The 15,598-nt window shown below is 43.2% G+C and overlaps 1 protein-coding gene across 4 annotated transcripts in view; it reads left to right on the top strand.

Moving 5' to 3' along the window:
• The window catches only part of TOP1 (DNA topoisomerase I), a 65,616-nt gene that overhangs the window by 37,263 nt on the left and 12,755 nt on the right, over positions 1–15,598 (top strand). For 3 of the 4 annotated variants that reach the window (XM_084218103.1, XM_084218106.1, XM_084218105.1), the window contains 6 exons: positions 1,298–1,424; positions 1,965–2,023; positions 4,716–4,811; positions 7,213–7,288; positions 8,241–8,338; positions 12,676–12,791. In XM_084218103.1, the coding sequence (XP_084074229.1) occupies positions 1,298–1,424; positions 1,965–2,023; positions 4,716–4,811; positions 7,213–7,288; positions 8,241–8,338; positions 12,676–12,791 (572 nt within the window). The remainder of the gene's footprint in view (positions 1–1,297; positions 1,425–1,964; positions 2,024–4,715; positions 4,812–7,212; positions 7,289–8,240; positions 8,339–12,675; positions 12,792–15,598) is intronic. The other variant, XM_084218104.1, reaches the window with a different exon arrangement.

Raw genomic sequence — 15,598 nt, 5'->3', positions numbered from 1 at the left:
GTTGAAATAACTGAAATAAGGAAAGTGCCTTTTTCTAGTAAAGCTTTGTAGTGCATTTTGTAATCCCGAGGAGAAGCACAGTGTGTCCCAGAGAGCAGCAGTGATGGGAGTCAAGTGCTGAGAAGGGAGAGTGTGAGCAGCCAGCATGAGAAGGGCAGCTTGGTTAGTGCCTATCCTTGCTGATTTACACCATGCCTTTGACTTGCTAAAGCCCTGGGTGACCTCAGGGAGTCCACACAACCTTATAAGTGTGTATTGAAGGCCTGTAGAATTGCCAGGCTTGTTGCTTGGCTTCCACACCACTGCTGCTAATCCTTGTGGCCAGTTCTTGATGTTTCTATTCTGAGTCTCCTGAGAGTATTGCCTCACTTTTGGCTTCAAGGTTTGTCATTCCATGAGAAACCTCATTTTCATTTGAAAACAGCCATGTGTCTTTCTAGTTGATAAAAAGAACTTGAAAATGTGATACAAATTTATCCTGATGTCTCAGAAATCAGAAGTGGGTAGAAACAGAATAATAAAGGTTGATTTTCTTCTCCTTGTACACATTTTCTCCTGTGTTCTGACTAAAGATTCTAGGTATTTAAATTCTCAATACTGCTATTCATAACACCAGAGTAGTTACAGACCAGACTCTCACTTGGAAACACCTTTGTTGGGTTCTTGCCCCACAGGATGGGGCTGTTCCAGCAGAGCTGGGCTGGCTGTGGCGGCATCAACAGCTCCAGCTGAGGACTGCAGCATTATTCCTGCCTTTTCTGTTTGACTTTGCATAAACACAAGGACATCACATATCCTGTTTGCTCTGGTTTTCCCATCTGTTTGGGAATAATAGAGATCAGCGCTTTTCTCTTTAAGTTCCAGAGATGAGAGCTGCTACAATGACAAACTGTTGTCTGAGCAAAAGCTGACACGGGCATTGACGGGGCTGGCGGCTCTGTTCCAGTGACCTTGTATGTGGACTAGGAAAAAGAGGAAAAGCAGAGACAGTGGGAATTCATCCTAAAGTGATGAGCTTTAAGTGTAGCAGCTGTGGATTTCCTCAGCAATCCAGGCTGATGGGTTTCCTGAAGTGAAGGCTTGGCAACTGGGATTTTGTGGTATCCCTCCTGTTCTTCTTCCTCTCAAGGAGAATGGGTCATGCCTGACAGGAGGCTGTGGTGGATCTTCCTGTTAAAGTGATCCCTTATTTTTTAGGGTTTGTAATCATCAAAACCTGTGACTCTTTACCACTGGAAATTGTGTTAGTCAAATCTCCTTGTGTTCTCCTCTGCAAACACACTCTCTTGTCTTGCAGTGAGCACAAAGATTCCTCGGAAAAGAAACACAAAGACAAGGAGAAAACCAAACACAAAGATGGCAGCTCAGAGAAACACAAAGACAAACACAAAGATAAAGACAAGGAGAAGAGAAAGGAAGAGAAGGTGGGTGTCTCCTGTGGGAGAGACAAGAGGATGGTTCTGGCTTATAATACTGAATAGAACAAACTCAGTGGGTTAGATGTAGCTTGTACTTCTGAGTTTTTATCAACTTTGAGAGAATTATCCCAATGCTAACCGAGACACTTTTTTTTGTGGAGTGGTAGTTATGAACTCATAAGGGCTTTATCTGCAGGTATGTGAATAGAAACAGTTCCACCGTGGAGCTATGTCCACTGGCTCCACATTTTCTCCCCTTACATTTCACTTTGCCAAGCTTGAGTTCAGAGACAAGGGAGAAAAATCAGTCATCTCACATTCAGTCCATGCAAGAACAAACTATATACTTAATTCCAATTTGCTGAGGAAATTGGAGGGCCAAAAAGTACTGAATTGACTAAGAATTGCAGAAAATATTGCCTCTCTGTCATGTAGGTCACTAAGGACTACAGGAGATGGAGATAGTCACAGTTCCTTCTGCAAGTTAAATACTCTGGGTTGTATGTTGGAAAATGCTAATCAGCTCCTACTTTTTATGTTTTTCAGATGAAGTCATCTTCTGGTGACATAAAAATAAAGAAGGAAAAGGAAAATGGTTTCTCCAGGTAAGAAATCAGGTCTATGATTTGGAAAAAGCTGCAGTTTGACTTTTCATAGGTGCTCAGTGTTTGAATCCTCTCACTTGGTCTTGAGAAAAAATTGGGGCACTCTTAAGCCCTTCAGAAGATCTGTTCTTCTCAATTATGAGAATGGGTTGATCTGCTTACCCAGTAACTAGAGATGGGAGCTGTGGAATACCTGGTGTCTGCCTGCACATGCTGGGTTTGTCTAAGTACTCAGGAGCTGGATTCTGCTGAGGACAGACTGAACTATGGGAACACTGGTAGCTGGATTTGAAAGAGCCTGTGTTGTAAAATTGGAACTTGAACCCTGCAGACAGTCTGCTGGAGACAGGACCCAGCAAAGCCAGTCCAGATTGCCTCTGTGTCTCTCCTGTGTTGTGACTGCAGCCTGAAGCTTTGCAGAGGAGTGACAAGTGACGTGTAAAATTAGAAGTACCTTAGGAAATGCATAGATGTCCCACTCTAGTGCTAAATTCATGCTTATAATAGAACCTCCTGGACTTGAGTGTTGTATCACTCATTGCTAAGTAGTCTTATTAAAAATCTGAAGTAAGCAATTGATAGAAGAGTACTTTTTCTTAATAGTCAACCAAGATCTCTTGTGACTTGTTTACAATCCAGCCATTGGTTATTTTTAAGGTGCTAAATCGAGTCCACTGACTTACTGAAGGTGTGTGGTATGGTGGATGCATGCATCCATATCTGTTAGTCAGAATAGCACTTAGTTGATGAATTCTTTCAGTTTGTGAGCCCACTTAAAAATCAAAACAAACAAAATCTTTCCAGTCTCACCACGTTCTGTGGATACAGAGGAGATGGGAGAAGACACCTACCCATGCCTTTTAGGTATTCTTTGTTTGTTTTGAGTTTGCCCTTTTGACATGAGTTCTTCCATCTGTTTCATTTCCCTGCTCTTAGTTAAAAATGTAGAGGAAGGAGTGAGGCTTGGCGCAGGGCAGAGGCGCCATCTCCAGGCCCTTTGGGGAATACTCTGGAAGTGGAAGGCAGTGACATTCAGGTGTTTCATGGTGGAGCAGACAGTTCATAACTCTCTCTAGCCTCTGCTGTTCAGCAGAATGGCATGATGTGCTAATCTCACCAGGGATGTTGGATGCTCTCATATCAATATAACTGAATCCTCCTTAGGTCCAAGAGCATTTTTTCATGTGTTTGAGAAAAGACTGGAGGATCCATTGCATTTGTGCCTTCTTCAGGGCCAAGTGCTGGCTAAGAGTAAAGCAATTATTTTCTTTTTTTTTCCTGCAGAAATATTCTTTTACGAGTTCTGCAGAGAAAAATGTCCTCACTCACATGGTTTTGATTTTCTTCCTTAAGGCTTGGTACCATAAACAGCATTACAATGCAAGTCAAGGTTCAGCTTGGTCATACAGCTCCTTTCTTTTCACAGACTCATATTTTATTTCTTCCATTAAAAATCTTGTGCAATGTTTCAGTGTTAAAATAGTCAAAATTCCTAGTGACTTTACACACTGTAGTTCTGCATTTCTGCCTGAAAGGGAAAATATGTTAAGTGGGACAATTACCTTTTTTTCCATAGATGTTTTGCAACTGTCTCTGTGCTGCAGACTCGTGTCTTAGTCAATTCCAGGCAATGCAACAGAAATGGCTTCTAGAGGAGCTTGTTTGTATCTCCCCTGAGCTGCATCTTCCAGCACTGCAGTGGCTTTATAGCTGTGAAGGAGCAAACTGCTTGTTCTGCTTCATGGACACACTTGCAGCTCACATGAGACTCCCTAATGTCTCCTGCTGACTGTGGTCTACAAAGCTGAATGCTGCTTGTTTTAACTCCTACTTCATCTGATTGCAAAATCCCCATCTTGGCTTGGAAACTGAGTCAATTTGACATAGAAATTGTTGGTGGGACATGAATAAGGAAGGCCAAGATGGCCCAAGATGGCTTCAAAATGTAATTTTGGACTCTTTGAGACATCTTTTTCTTTATGAAGATCAGTGAAATGCTTCTCTGAAATATAGAAATAATGAGTTTGTCTGACAGAATAGTGTCTCTTGCACTCATGCTCTATTTTTTTTCTTTTTGCTAATGTGTTGGGACATTATGGCTGAAAACATTGAGCCTAACTTTGTGGTCTATTGAAAGGGACAGGATTGTTTGCTTCCTCCAGTTTGGACAGTGAAAAGAGACTGATCTGTTTAACTTTGCCAAATCTTTGTTTCCTTTTCTGGTTTTCACATGCCTCAATATTTAGTTGGCAAAATGTTCCAGGGAATAGCTTTCAAATCTTTGTTTAGTTGATAATCTTTTTCTATCTTAGAAGGCTCAGTAAGGATATTGAGTTGAAACTAAATAACATCCTGCATTTGAGTCCACACAGGCATTTCAGTTTTTAAGTATATTTGAAAGTGCTGGAAGCTACAGTTGTTTTTACTCAAAACAAAATGAACTTTGAGCCGTTGAAATTGAACTTGATGTTTCTTGAGAAATGGCAAATGTGTAGACATTGAATTACTCTCCTTACAGTCTGAGTATTCAGAAAATGACACATCTCAAGTCTTGCTGTCTTGTGATGGCAGCACATTTCATGGAAGACGTGCCCATTTTGCAGATGATTATTTCTGAACACTTAGCTGTTGCTGGTTTCCAAGAAACTTCATCTTTGAAAGTAGAACTGTGTTTCTTTGCTTCTTTTTGTAGTCCACCACGTATTAAAGATGAACCAGATGATGATGGGTTTTATGCATCTCCTAAAGAGGACTCCAAACCCCTGAAGAGACCTCGAGAGGATGATGAGTAAGTACCGTGGGTGCTGGTGACTTGGATGTTTGCCTTTAGTTTTAAAAGGAGAACATTGAGGGAGCAGGTGGAATTTCAAGTGATCAGCACAGACTTCTTGAGATGGGTACTGGAGGTCTGAGACCAGACTCTCTACGCTATTACAAGTTCTCTGAGCAGGGCAGGGATAGTATTTGTGCTGTGCAAGGCAAAATGCCACTACCTGCTTCTGCAGATGGTGCTGTGAGATGTTGCAGAACTAGTAAATAAAAAAAGAAAAACCCCAGAAGGCAGGTAGAGACTGATGAAGACTGTAAAACAGAAATGTGAGCACGTGAGGTATTAACATAGCTAAGTGGCTGCAGTGGTTTCTGTTGGGCAAGGAAATGACTGCACGAGAGGTAGAAAATGCACTGTCAGCCTGTTTGGAGGCAGGGGGAGGTTTCCCTGCACTGCCTGGCGTGGTTTGCCTGGAGTCTCAATGTGTCACAAGTTCTGCTGAGGGTTGTTGTCTCCAAGAGTAACACCAGTGGTGTTTTCCTGACACAAGAACCCACTGAATTAGAAGCTCAGTTTTATCTCACTGGGATCTGCCGCTGTGCCCATCCAGCTCTTCAGGGTCGTTTGTCCTTATTAGCAGTTAAAGGCTGGGAAGGGTTTCAGCATGGTGGCACTTCACCCCTACAGGTCTCATTTCCAAGAGACATGGGTGGAACATCTTTTGTGTAATCACTTGCTGCCTTCTGCTAGGTTTGTATGACTTCCCTCTCACATCTGCCATGGAAAGATTAAGAATTGGGGTGTTTCTGTACGTTAGGGAGTGTTTTGTCTGCATAGAGCTCATGAATAGTGACAGTAAGGTTGAGTGCCTATGGATGAGCGTCAAGGGGAGGGCTGGCAAGGCAGATAATCCTGCTGGGAGCCTTGTTCCAGACCACCCAACCAGGATGAAGAGGTGGATGAACTATGCTATGAGTGGCTGGCTGACGTTTCACCGCTGCCAGCTCTTGTTCTTGTGGGAGACTTTAACCTGCTGGACACCTACTGGAAATTCAACACAGCAGAGAGGAGGCAGGATGGGAGGTTCCTGGAGTGTGTGGAAAAGAACTTTCTGTCTCAGCTGGTAAGGACAGCTGTGGCCTTACAGGGGTAGTACCCTGCTGGACCTGCTGTCTACAAACAGAAGGGCAGGTGGGAGATGTTGTAGTTGGAGGCTGTTGTGGCATCAGTGGGCTGAGACCACCAGCATTGATGTTCAGCAAGACCAAGTGCCACTTTGACCACAACCCTCTGCAGTGCTCCAGGCTGGGGGCAGAGTTGCTGGAAAGTGCCCAGCAGAAAAGACCCTGGGGATGGTGGTCAGCAGCAGCTGAACATGAGGTGGTGAAGAAGGCCAATGGCACATGGCCTGTATCAGGAATAGTGCGGCCAGCAGGACCAGGGAGGTGATTCTGCCCCTTTACTGGGCACTGGTGAGGGCACCTCAAGTTCTGGGCCCCTCAATTCAGGAAGGACATGGAGGTGTGGGAGGAAGCCCAGAGGAAGGCTGCGGAGCTCAGGAAGGGTCTGGAGCACCAGTCCAATGAGGAGCAGCTGGGGGAGCTCAGCCTGGAGAAGAGAAAGCTCAGGGGTGACCTTATCACTCTCCAGAACTCCCTGACAGGAGGGTGCAGCCAGGTGGGGGTCAGGCTCTGCTCCCCTGCAACAAGGGGTGGGACAAGTGGAGATGGTCTAAATCTGCACCAGGGGAGGTTTAGGTTGGACATTAGGAGGAATTTCTTCACACAAAGGGTGATTAGACATTGAAATGGGCTGCCCAGGGAGGTGGTGGAGTCACTGTTCCTGGAGGTGTTTAAGGAAAGACTGGACATGGCACTCAGTGTCCTGGTCTGGTTGACAAGGTGGTGTTGAGTCATGGGTTGTCTGGATGATCTCAGAGGTCTTTTCCAACCTCACTGGAAATGAGGTTGTGTTTATGTAATTTGCCAGTACTCAATTTTGCTGTTGTTTGAACTAGTGGGGGGTGCAAAGAATGAGTCTTGTGGGCAAGATCCCAGACTGATGACTGGAAAGAGAGTTGGGATAGAACATGCCAATAAGGTTATACCCATTTATCCCATCCCGTGGAATCACTGAGTGGCTGCTAATGCTTTTGAAATGATTCTTCATTGAGGAAGATGTTTCAGCAGTGAAACTTGTGGAGAGGTATTGATAATAACATCTTGTAGGTTTTGTAGGCTGTTGTGCTGGATTGGGATTATTGAGTCTTCTGAAAGAGCAGGGTATAAGTTATATTCTTTAGAAATTAAGAATGCCATCTATGCTGCAAGCTTGTGCACATAAACTTTATATGTCTATGACTTCTTTTATTTCTACTGGAAAATGGATCAATTCCATCAGCAAGTGTTTTTGTTCTTAGTGCTGACTACAAACCCAAGAAAATCAAAACAGAAGACATCAAGAAAGCAAAGAAAAGGAAACAAGAGGAAGAAGAGGTAATGTGACAGACAAGTTTATTTTTATCATAAAGAAGAGCCAGGCTATTTGGTGTGGGATTATGCAGAGCAGGGTGAATCTGATTTTGTCTGGAACAGAGCTGTGTGTGGCAGATCCCCACTTAGGGTGCAGATATTAACTTATCTGAACTGTAATTTATAAAAAGTCAGGGAAACTTTTTTTCCAACCCTTAAAACAATGGGTGGAGAAGATGCCTCCAGGACATGAATTTCCAGGCTGTTCCAGGCAATTCACAGTCCTTCTGTTAAGGAGCTGACAGGGGGCAGGGGAGCCTTGCTCACAACATGTGGTAATTGCACAGATGATGTGGCAGGGTTCAGAGGCAGGGGAGATGAAAGAGATTAGATGCTAGAAGGAAGCTTAAAGCATTTAGATGGACCCTAGGTGGAAATTTCTTTGGAGAGGGACTTGGAAAAGGTTAGCCATAATTTGAGACTGACAAACTACACATCTAGCAAAGACACCCTTGTGATACACATGTTGCAGCACCTCTGGGCAATAGGGTTAATTCTTCCCTTCAAAGGAAGTGTCTCTATACTGAGCATGCAGCAGGATAATCCCAGAAGCCACCTGACTATGGTGGTTGTACTCTGCAGCATTTGCCAGACCAGACAGACCAGTGCAGGCCAGGGAGGAGGTTCTGTAGCACAGCAGTTCCCTTCCCATGGCCCAGACTTGCCCCTTATCAGGTGATAACTGGCTGTGTGCATTTAGCATGTCCCCAGTGTAAAGTAAAAGAACTTGGCTGAAAACTTGAGTATGACCATCAGCAGACTTTGACTTAATGGGATGATCTAAGAGCACATTTATGTGGTGAAGCCACAGGAATTCAGCTCTTATATACCCCAAGAGAGAGTCTTTTAACACATCTTTTCAGGGAAGGGGGGAAATACAGTAGCTTGTTCTAACAGGATCTTACTCATTTTGCAGGACAGCAAAGCAAAGAAAGTAAAGAGCAAAGATAAGAAAGTCCCTGAAGCTGACAAAAGAAAGAAGCCGAAAAAAGAAGAGGAGCAAAAATGGAAATGGTAACTATATATAGTCAGTGCTGTAGGCTCCCATCTGCACCTGGACTTGCCTGTACCTCCCATGCTGGCTGAATAAGCACATCTGGCTTTCTCTTCTGTTGATTCATGAGGATTTGTTCTGAATAATTGGCTTACTTTCTGGTAAGCTCTAAATAAATATCTCATTCACTGTGTTCATCCTCCGAAGTAGAAGTGATATCCCTAAAACAGGAAATAAGTGTTTTGTGGGGTTGTCTGGGTGGTTGGTTTTTTTTTTCCCTAGCTGTGTCATGTAGAAGCTGCCTGTAATGATCAGATACCAATATTCTTGTCCCCAGAAGCTGCTCTGTGCTGAAACTCTTCATAGCTGTATGAAAGCTTGTAGGCCTGGTGGTGTCAGCAGGAATATATTAATAGGTGCAGGTGGATTAAGGAATAAATTAATGTGTGCAGATGTGTTAAGCAGTATTCTAGTAGAACTTATCTGTGTTCCATGGAGGAACAGCATGAGTGAGTGTCAGCTGTGATTCTCAAAACTGCTCCTGCCTCTGGCACGGAAATGAAACTTGATCAACTTGATCAAGTGACCGGTTAGCTCAGCCTGTTTGACAAATGATTTCTGAAAATGAGTTTTAAATGAAAAACACTTTCTGTCTTGCCCAGGATCCTTAAGTAACATCACTGAAGTTGTACTTTCACCCACTCCTAAATTTTTTTAGAACCTTTTTTAAGTCTGACCTTTGTGGTTCATTTAGAAGACAGACCTGTGATGCATCAGTAGTGCTCTGTGTAAGAAACCTGCTGGATTTTTTTTTAACCCTCCACAGTAATTTAAGCTGTTATTTCTAGATTTGAGAGAGCTACCATTTTGTGTGTTTTGAAGTTTTGGCCTTAGTACTTCCCTCATTTTAGTGCATATGTACTTCTTGAAAGCATGTGTGTTTTCTGCCCACCTGTAATGTATTTTTATGACCTTTCAGGGATGTTTCCTTGATCTTTTCTCAGATCATTTGGCTGTTTTTAATAGATCTGTAGAATTGGGGAAAGTCTTTGCAGTCTTCTTCAATCCTTTCACGTTCAATCCTTTACTCCTTTATTGACACAATTACTGATTCATCCTTAAAAAGGAAAAAATCTCTTGTAGTGTTTATAGTTATTACATATTTCTCTTCAACTGTCACAACTTCCTCAGAACATCAGCACTTGCAAATCTTTTTCGTACTTGAATACTCCCTTTGAAACTTGGGTTTCCAGCTTCTCCCCAAAACTTCCCTTCTTCCTGAGCAATCCACTTTGTTCTCAAATCCTTTGACAGCATATTTAATGTGCTGTAACATTACCAAACTACAGGGACACAAAGCAATAGGAAGCTACAGAAGGTCTTTTTAAGCCTTAATGATCTGTTGTCATTTTGGCTTTGTCTCAGCTCCCCTTACTGGTTCTGTAACAATATTCTGTTACCCCAGCTCCCTTCTATTGTGGGTTGTATCCTTGAACAGCAGACCTTTACTGGAAAGCTGTGCTGTTCTCCCCTACTTACCTGGGCAGCACAGGCCCCTGTAGTGGTGTTAAACCCTGCAGTTTGTGCTTACTGCTGAGGAAAAGTGCCTTGGAAAGCATGTTGTGCAGAATTTGGCACGAGGTAGCTGCATCCTTCTGCTGATGTTCCTGTCATCCATCTGCAGCTTTGTATAGCCTGTCTCTGCTGGACAAGGTTTCATCTGCACTTCACTTGTTTCTCTTAAGGGCATTTTATGTTCCATCTGAGTCAATTTTCTGAGCGTCTGATACCTTTTTTTGGCTGCTTCCTCAAGTGCTTGCTGCCTTGAGCATTTTGATCCTCACTTGTGTGAATGCTTGATGCAGACATCCCCAAGGCACTGGCCTCATTCATCACCGTGTGCAGCTCTTGCAGAGGTCATTTTCACGCCCCAGCAGCGTGTGAAGAATGTGATCCAGAAGTGCACCTTAGGAGCACTTCTCCCACCTTGTGTTACAGCAAGTTCATTTCCTTGAAATAACATATCCCTGAGGTATGTTCTGGGTTTTATTCCCAATAATGTTCTCTCTTTTCATTCTACTTGAAAGATCTTCTCCAACTTTTCCTTTCTGAGCCACCCTGGCATATTTAGACAGGGTTGATGTGGGATTTAATTAAGAAGCCTATGTGACTGATGAGTTGTTGCTGGGATCAATGAGGCAGCATTCTCCCACAAAATCATGCGTACAACGTTGCTTTAGAACCAGAAACTGCCAAGGGCAGTGGTGCTGTAATGATTTTCCTGTTTGAAACTAAATGAGGATGAAAAATGAGCCACACTCAGGAGATTCACTTTTATCTTTTGTCTTAATGCTTATGTGTGATGTTTAGGAAGGTGGAGGTGGGATTCGGGATGGTTTGTGGTCTTTTGGGGGCACACTTTCTGGTAGTTTTGAGCTTAGAAACTACCCCATGAATCCCATGTTTCCTTGTAGCCTTCCCAGAAGGCACAATGTCCTTCTGCTATCTATTTAAACTGCTGCCTTTCTAATCCTGCTTTTACATGCATCCTTTGTAAAAGAACAGGAAGGGATAGAGGTACTGAATTTCTCACCAAGTAAATACCAGAGGAATAAATTTAAAAAAACAAGAATGACAAACCTGTCCTGAAAAGCAGTAACTACTGTGAATGATGCCCTTATTTTATTCTTACTGGAATAAAATTGCTCATTGTGAGAGAGAAGCTTATTCTGGCTGAGAGAGGTTTAGATTTATTTTGCTCAAAGGAGCTTCTGGGTGGAAGAATCTAGGCCTATGTTTGACAAAATATTTATATTTCTAGCTTCTAATTAATAAAAGAAAAACAAAACAAAACACAACAATCATTAGGAATGTAAATATTTAGAATCTGTGTCAATATTGGTTTCTTATATCAACATGGTTTACTCAAACCTTCTTTTCAGCCAGGGACTGAAGTCTGCCATGCAGTTCTGTATTGATAGCTGGGTTTGGGTGCTTTGCTGTTAAAGCTGTTGAATCTCATCAGAAGAAGTCAGGTCCAGTGGTGTGGTCAAAGATGGTGCCTTTCAAACTCCAGCTAGCTGCTGTGTTGCTGCTGTTCCTAAATTGTTGATGTTCAGACAGGAGTGAAGGATTTTGAGTGTCTTCTAGCAGAAACTCTTGTCTCTGTACAGTGTTTATCTTCCATGCTGTGACTTTTATCTTGGTAGAGATGAAGCAATCAGTCAGTGCATCACAGCTCCTGAGATGCAGGCAGTCCATGCTCATCTTTGCTCAGCTGCTGTGGCACCTGGAATGGGAATGCTGCTCCTTAGGGCTGACACCAGACAGAAGCTTAAACTCCTTTTTTTTTATTGTCATGGCTGCTCAACAAAGTTGTCCAGGCAATTCAGAGACTGAGTGCTGTGACAGGTTAATGGCCTTCCAGTTGATTGATCACTAAGGTGAAATAGCCTTTCCCAGCAGGGAATCCTGTGCCAGCAGCATGTAGCAGTAATGTTGTGGTAATCATGAAAGGAGCTTGGAGGGGAGGAGTGTGGAATCAGTGGCCTGGGCACTGGGAACTGGGGGGAGGATCCTGGCCTGGCAGGACCCTTTTCTCTGCAGATGAATTGCTGACCCTGTTCCCTTGGAATGTGGGATTGGTGGCGCCTGCCTTGCTGTGTTGTGATACCAAATGCATCACTTACAAAGCATTTTTATAGAGCATTTTTTATAGAGTGTCTTTAAGACAAACATGCAGTTTTCTGGTCTGCTCTGTTTTTCTTCAACTATGCTTTTCTTACCCGGAGAATTGGAATGAATTTAAAATGACAGAGGAGGTTTTAGTCTTTCTTGTCCAAGCAGGTTTGTTCTCATTTAGGTCATAAATGAGCATCTGTTTCTTTATCTCTGCCCTTAATGGCATATTGTCCACATCTGAAAGCAGCTGCATAATATACCACAATTGTTTGACTTTGCTGAGCAGGCATCCTGGACCTGATGTTGAATCACAGCTGAAACTAATTTGGCATGATCCTCACTGGTTTACCGGGTCCAAGTCTTATTTTCTTAAGATCTAAGCAATTTCAGCTGTGTGATTTTGTGAAAAGAGGAGCACATGAGAGGTGAGGAATAGGATGGCATCAGATAATCTGCAGCCCAAGGTGTTCTGCTTATGGTTATGACTGTGCTTTTGAAAAAAGAAAAAGCAGGAAAAAAAGGAATTAAATAGTGATAGTACATTGAGTACTTGTTGTTGGTCTGTACCTGACAAAGCAGTGATTTCTTGCTGGTTTTGCATACTCTCATACCCACACAATAATAAAATGAAGATTGGGAGCTAAAAATTGTATTGGTTCACATTTCTCTTTTGAAGGTGGGAAGAAGAGCGCTACCCTGAAGGCATCAAGTGGAAGTTCCTAGAGCACAAAGGTCCTGTATTTGCTCCACCGTATGAACCTCTGCCTGAAAATGTCAAGTTTTATTATGATGGTGAGTTAATCTGTGTTTCTACTTGCTAGGAAGAGAAATAAACATCTCAGGGTATTGATTGCAGTGTTCTTCTGGGCACTGAAGAGCTGAGGAGGTCGTTGTGTTTTAGTGGTTCACTTAAATCAGCTCCTCAGCAGCCAAGTGAGGTCTGTGGAAGGAAAGGAATTTACCTGAGCCTGCTGAATTCTGCTCACTGAAGTGACACAGGGATTATTGAACCTGCTCTCAGTCCCTTATGGGGGTGAATCTCTCAGGTTCCTTAGCAGAATGAGGGTGTCTGATGCCACAGAGTAGCAGTGACCAGTGGAGTATGTAATTGTAGCTGCCTCATCACTGGTCACCTTTAGGCTTGCTCTTGTTTTTTTTAACCTCAAGAACTGCAGCTTCCATCATCCATGGTGAAATTCATCATCATTTGGTGGCTTGAGTGAAATGAAAGACAATTGAATTTGGGTCCAGATGATTAGGATCTTGTAGGAATGAATGAGATGACCCTGGTCTCAAGGACACAGCCCTCTCATGTCATGGTCCCATTCCCTGACCACTGCCTGTGGTAGAACTAATTGGTGTGGGATTTAAGTATCCTGAGCTGCCTGGCTGGTAGAGGCTCATGTGGAAGGGATTATATGATGTGATGCCTGTTGGAGCCTGGACTTGATGACCTGTGTGTTTCCTTTCTGTGATCATGTTAAATGAAGGATCAAATTAACCCAGGATTGAATTAAGTGGGAGGCATTTGAATGGATGAAAATGTAATTTTTGGTGATGGGGACATCTGCACATGGAACTCTTCCAGAAGCAACGTGCTGTTTTTCATGTGACATGACACAGTGTTTTGAAATACTGAGGAATAGGTGGCATTACATTTTCAGCAGCAAAGTAGTGAAATAAATATGCTGTAGCCTATTAAAGGCCATCTCCAAGCAAGTAGCACAGTGATCAAGGATGTCTGCAGCCTTCTTTCTTAGGGTTTGATAAGAACTGATACAAAGTTGGAAATTGTTTTCCTGTGATCTCTCCTGTTGTCTAGAGAAGGGGAGGGGCAGATTGCGCTGTGCTATCCCTTGGTGCAGACAGCAATAAGCTCCTCGTCTCTCCAGCCATCTATTTCACAGAGCCTCTGCAGGGATTTCTGCAACCTCTGCCTCTGTCATCACAGAAATTCATCAATAAGCTCAACAGTCATGGGCTGGGCAGGGAAGGGGTCTGGCAAATAAAGACATCCCATAAGTCTTCCTTGAGAAACAAGGCAAAAAATCAGATGTCTGATTTACACAGCAGCTGCTGAGAGCCTCTGTCTGTGCTCACAAGGCATTGTCTCATTTCAAGATTATCCCAGGGTGATTTGTAGAGCCCAGTAATGAGGCTGTGGCTGGCCAGCAGCCGGCTCACACCGGAGGAATCTGTCCCTGGCCAAGGGATTCACTGCCTGCTTTCATCTCACATAAAAATGCTGGGGCTCTTGGAGGTGCCTGCAATACCGACTCAGGGAAGGAGCTTGAAATGCCAAAGCCATCCTTTTTCAGTGCCTGTGGGTTAACCAGTCACTGCTCATAGGCCAGAGGTGGCTCTGACTTGCACATTTTTCTGTAGAAGGGGCAAGGTAAGAGTGGTGATGGCAGTTGCAGTCGTGGCCATGGGGTTTCTTCTGTTTGTTAGGTCCCCTGGTTGCTCTCTGGTTTTCAGTTTTAAATCAGGTAACTAATATTCATGCCTCTGCAATACATCCTTTCTTTACCAGCTCTGTCACTAAGAGCCTTTTCAAACCTTTGTGAAAGAAAAAGGAAATTGTTTCCAGTGAAATATATTCTAAAGTGATTAGATAAAGGTGACTGAGCCTTCAGCTAGATGGGAAAAATATCAGACATTTTAGCCCCATAACATGTTACTAACTCGATAGCCTCTGTCAAGCTGAAATTACAGCCTGGAAAAACAGTTTCCCTTGCTGTCTCTCCCTTCCCCCATTTCCTGTTATAAGCAAACAAATGCTGTATTTTAGGTTACAGCTTAAAAATTGGCAGAGTTACTGTTGGTTTAATTTAATTGTGGAATATTCTCAGATCATTGGGAGGACGTTTTGCTAAGTCCTGTTTTACGAGGCTTTATAGATCTTAAGGCTTTTTAGCTGACTCCCATGCTTTAATTTTAGAGATGATGCAACTTTTGAAAATATGTAGTAAACCCAAAGCATGGTATTTTATTTTCCAAGAGCACAGATTGAACAGTTTCTTGTGTTCGCTTGCGTGCAGTAAAATGGTTGTTAAAATCTCCAGGTATTGACGGCCAAGCATTGTAAGTTTAGATATTTCTTGCAACTAAACTAGCAGGAGATGTGAGCTGCATGCAGAATCCTTCAGAGGGATCACTGGCACCCCACATTTTATCAGGAATGGAGTCAGGACCAAAAAATGCTCGATAGGAATGTTAGGTGTTGAATGCACAGCCTCGTTGCAGCAGCAGCCTCTTTCCCTTGTGCTTCTTTCTCCCCTTGCAGCAATTCCACTTCGTGCTGCAGTCATGCAGAGAAGCTGGAATGTGACCCCTCCATTCACTGACAGCTCAGTCTTTCTTAAAAATGACTGCCTTTTGAGCCTGCTTTGGAGAGGCAGGAGTGCATTCCCACAGCAGAGGGAACAATTAGCAGAACCCTGACACGTTTCCTTGCAACGAGGGAGAGTTCAATATTTGGCATCTCTTTCCAGCCTATTTGTAGAGTATCCAGAGGAAGGGCTCTTCCTGCTTACCAGTAGCGAAAGGCTGGAAGGGGTGTTCCAAGGTGGAGTCTGTCTGTGCATTAAAAAGGAATA

Source organism: Fringilla coelebs (genome assembly GCF_963513975.1).
Source record: "Fringilla coelebs genome assembly, chromosome: 18".
NCBI classification, from domain to species: Eukaryota; Metazoa; Chordata; class Aves; order Passeriformes; family Fringillidae; genus Fringilla; species Fringilla coelebs.
This window is presented reverse-complemented; position numbering and strand designations above follow the sequence as displayed.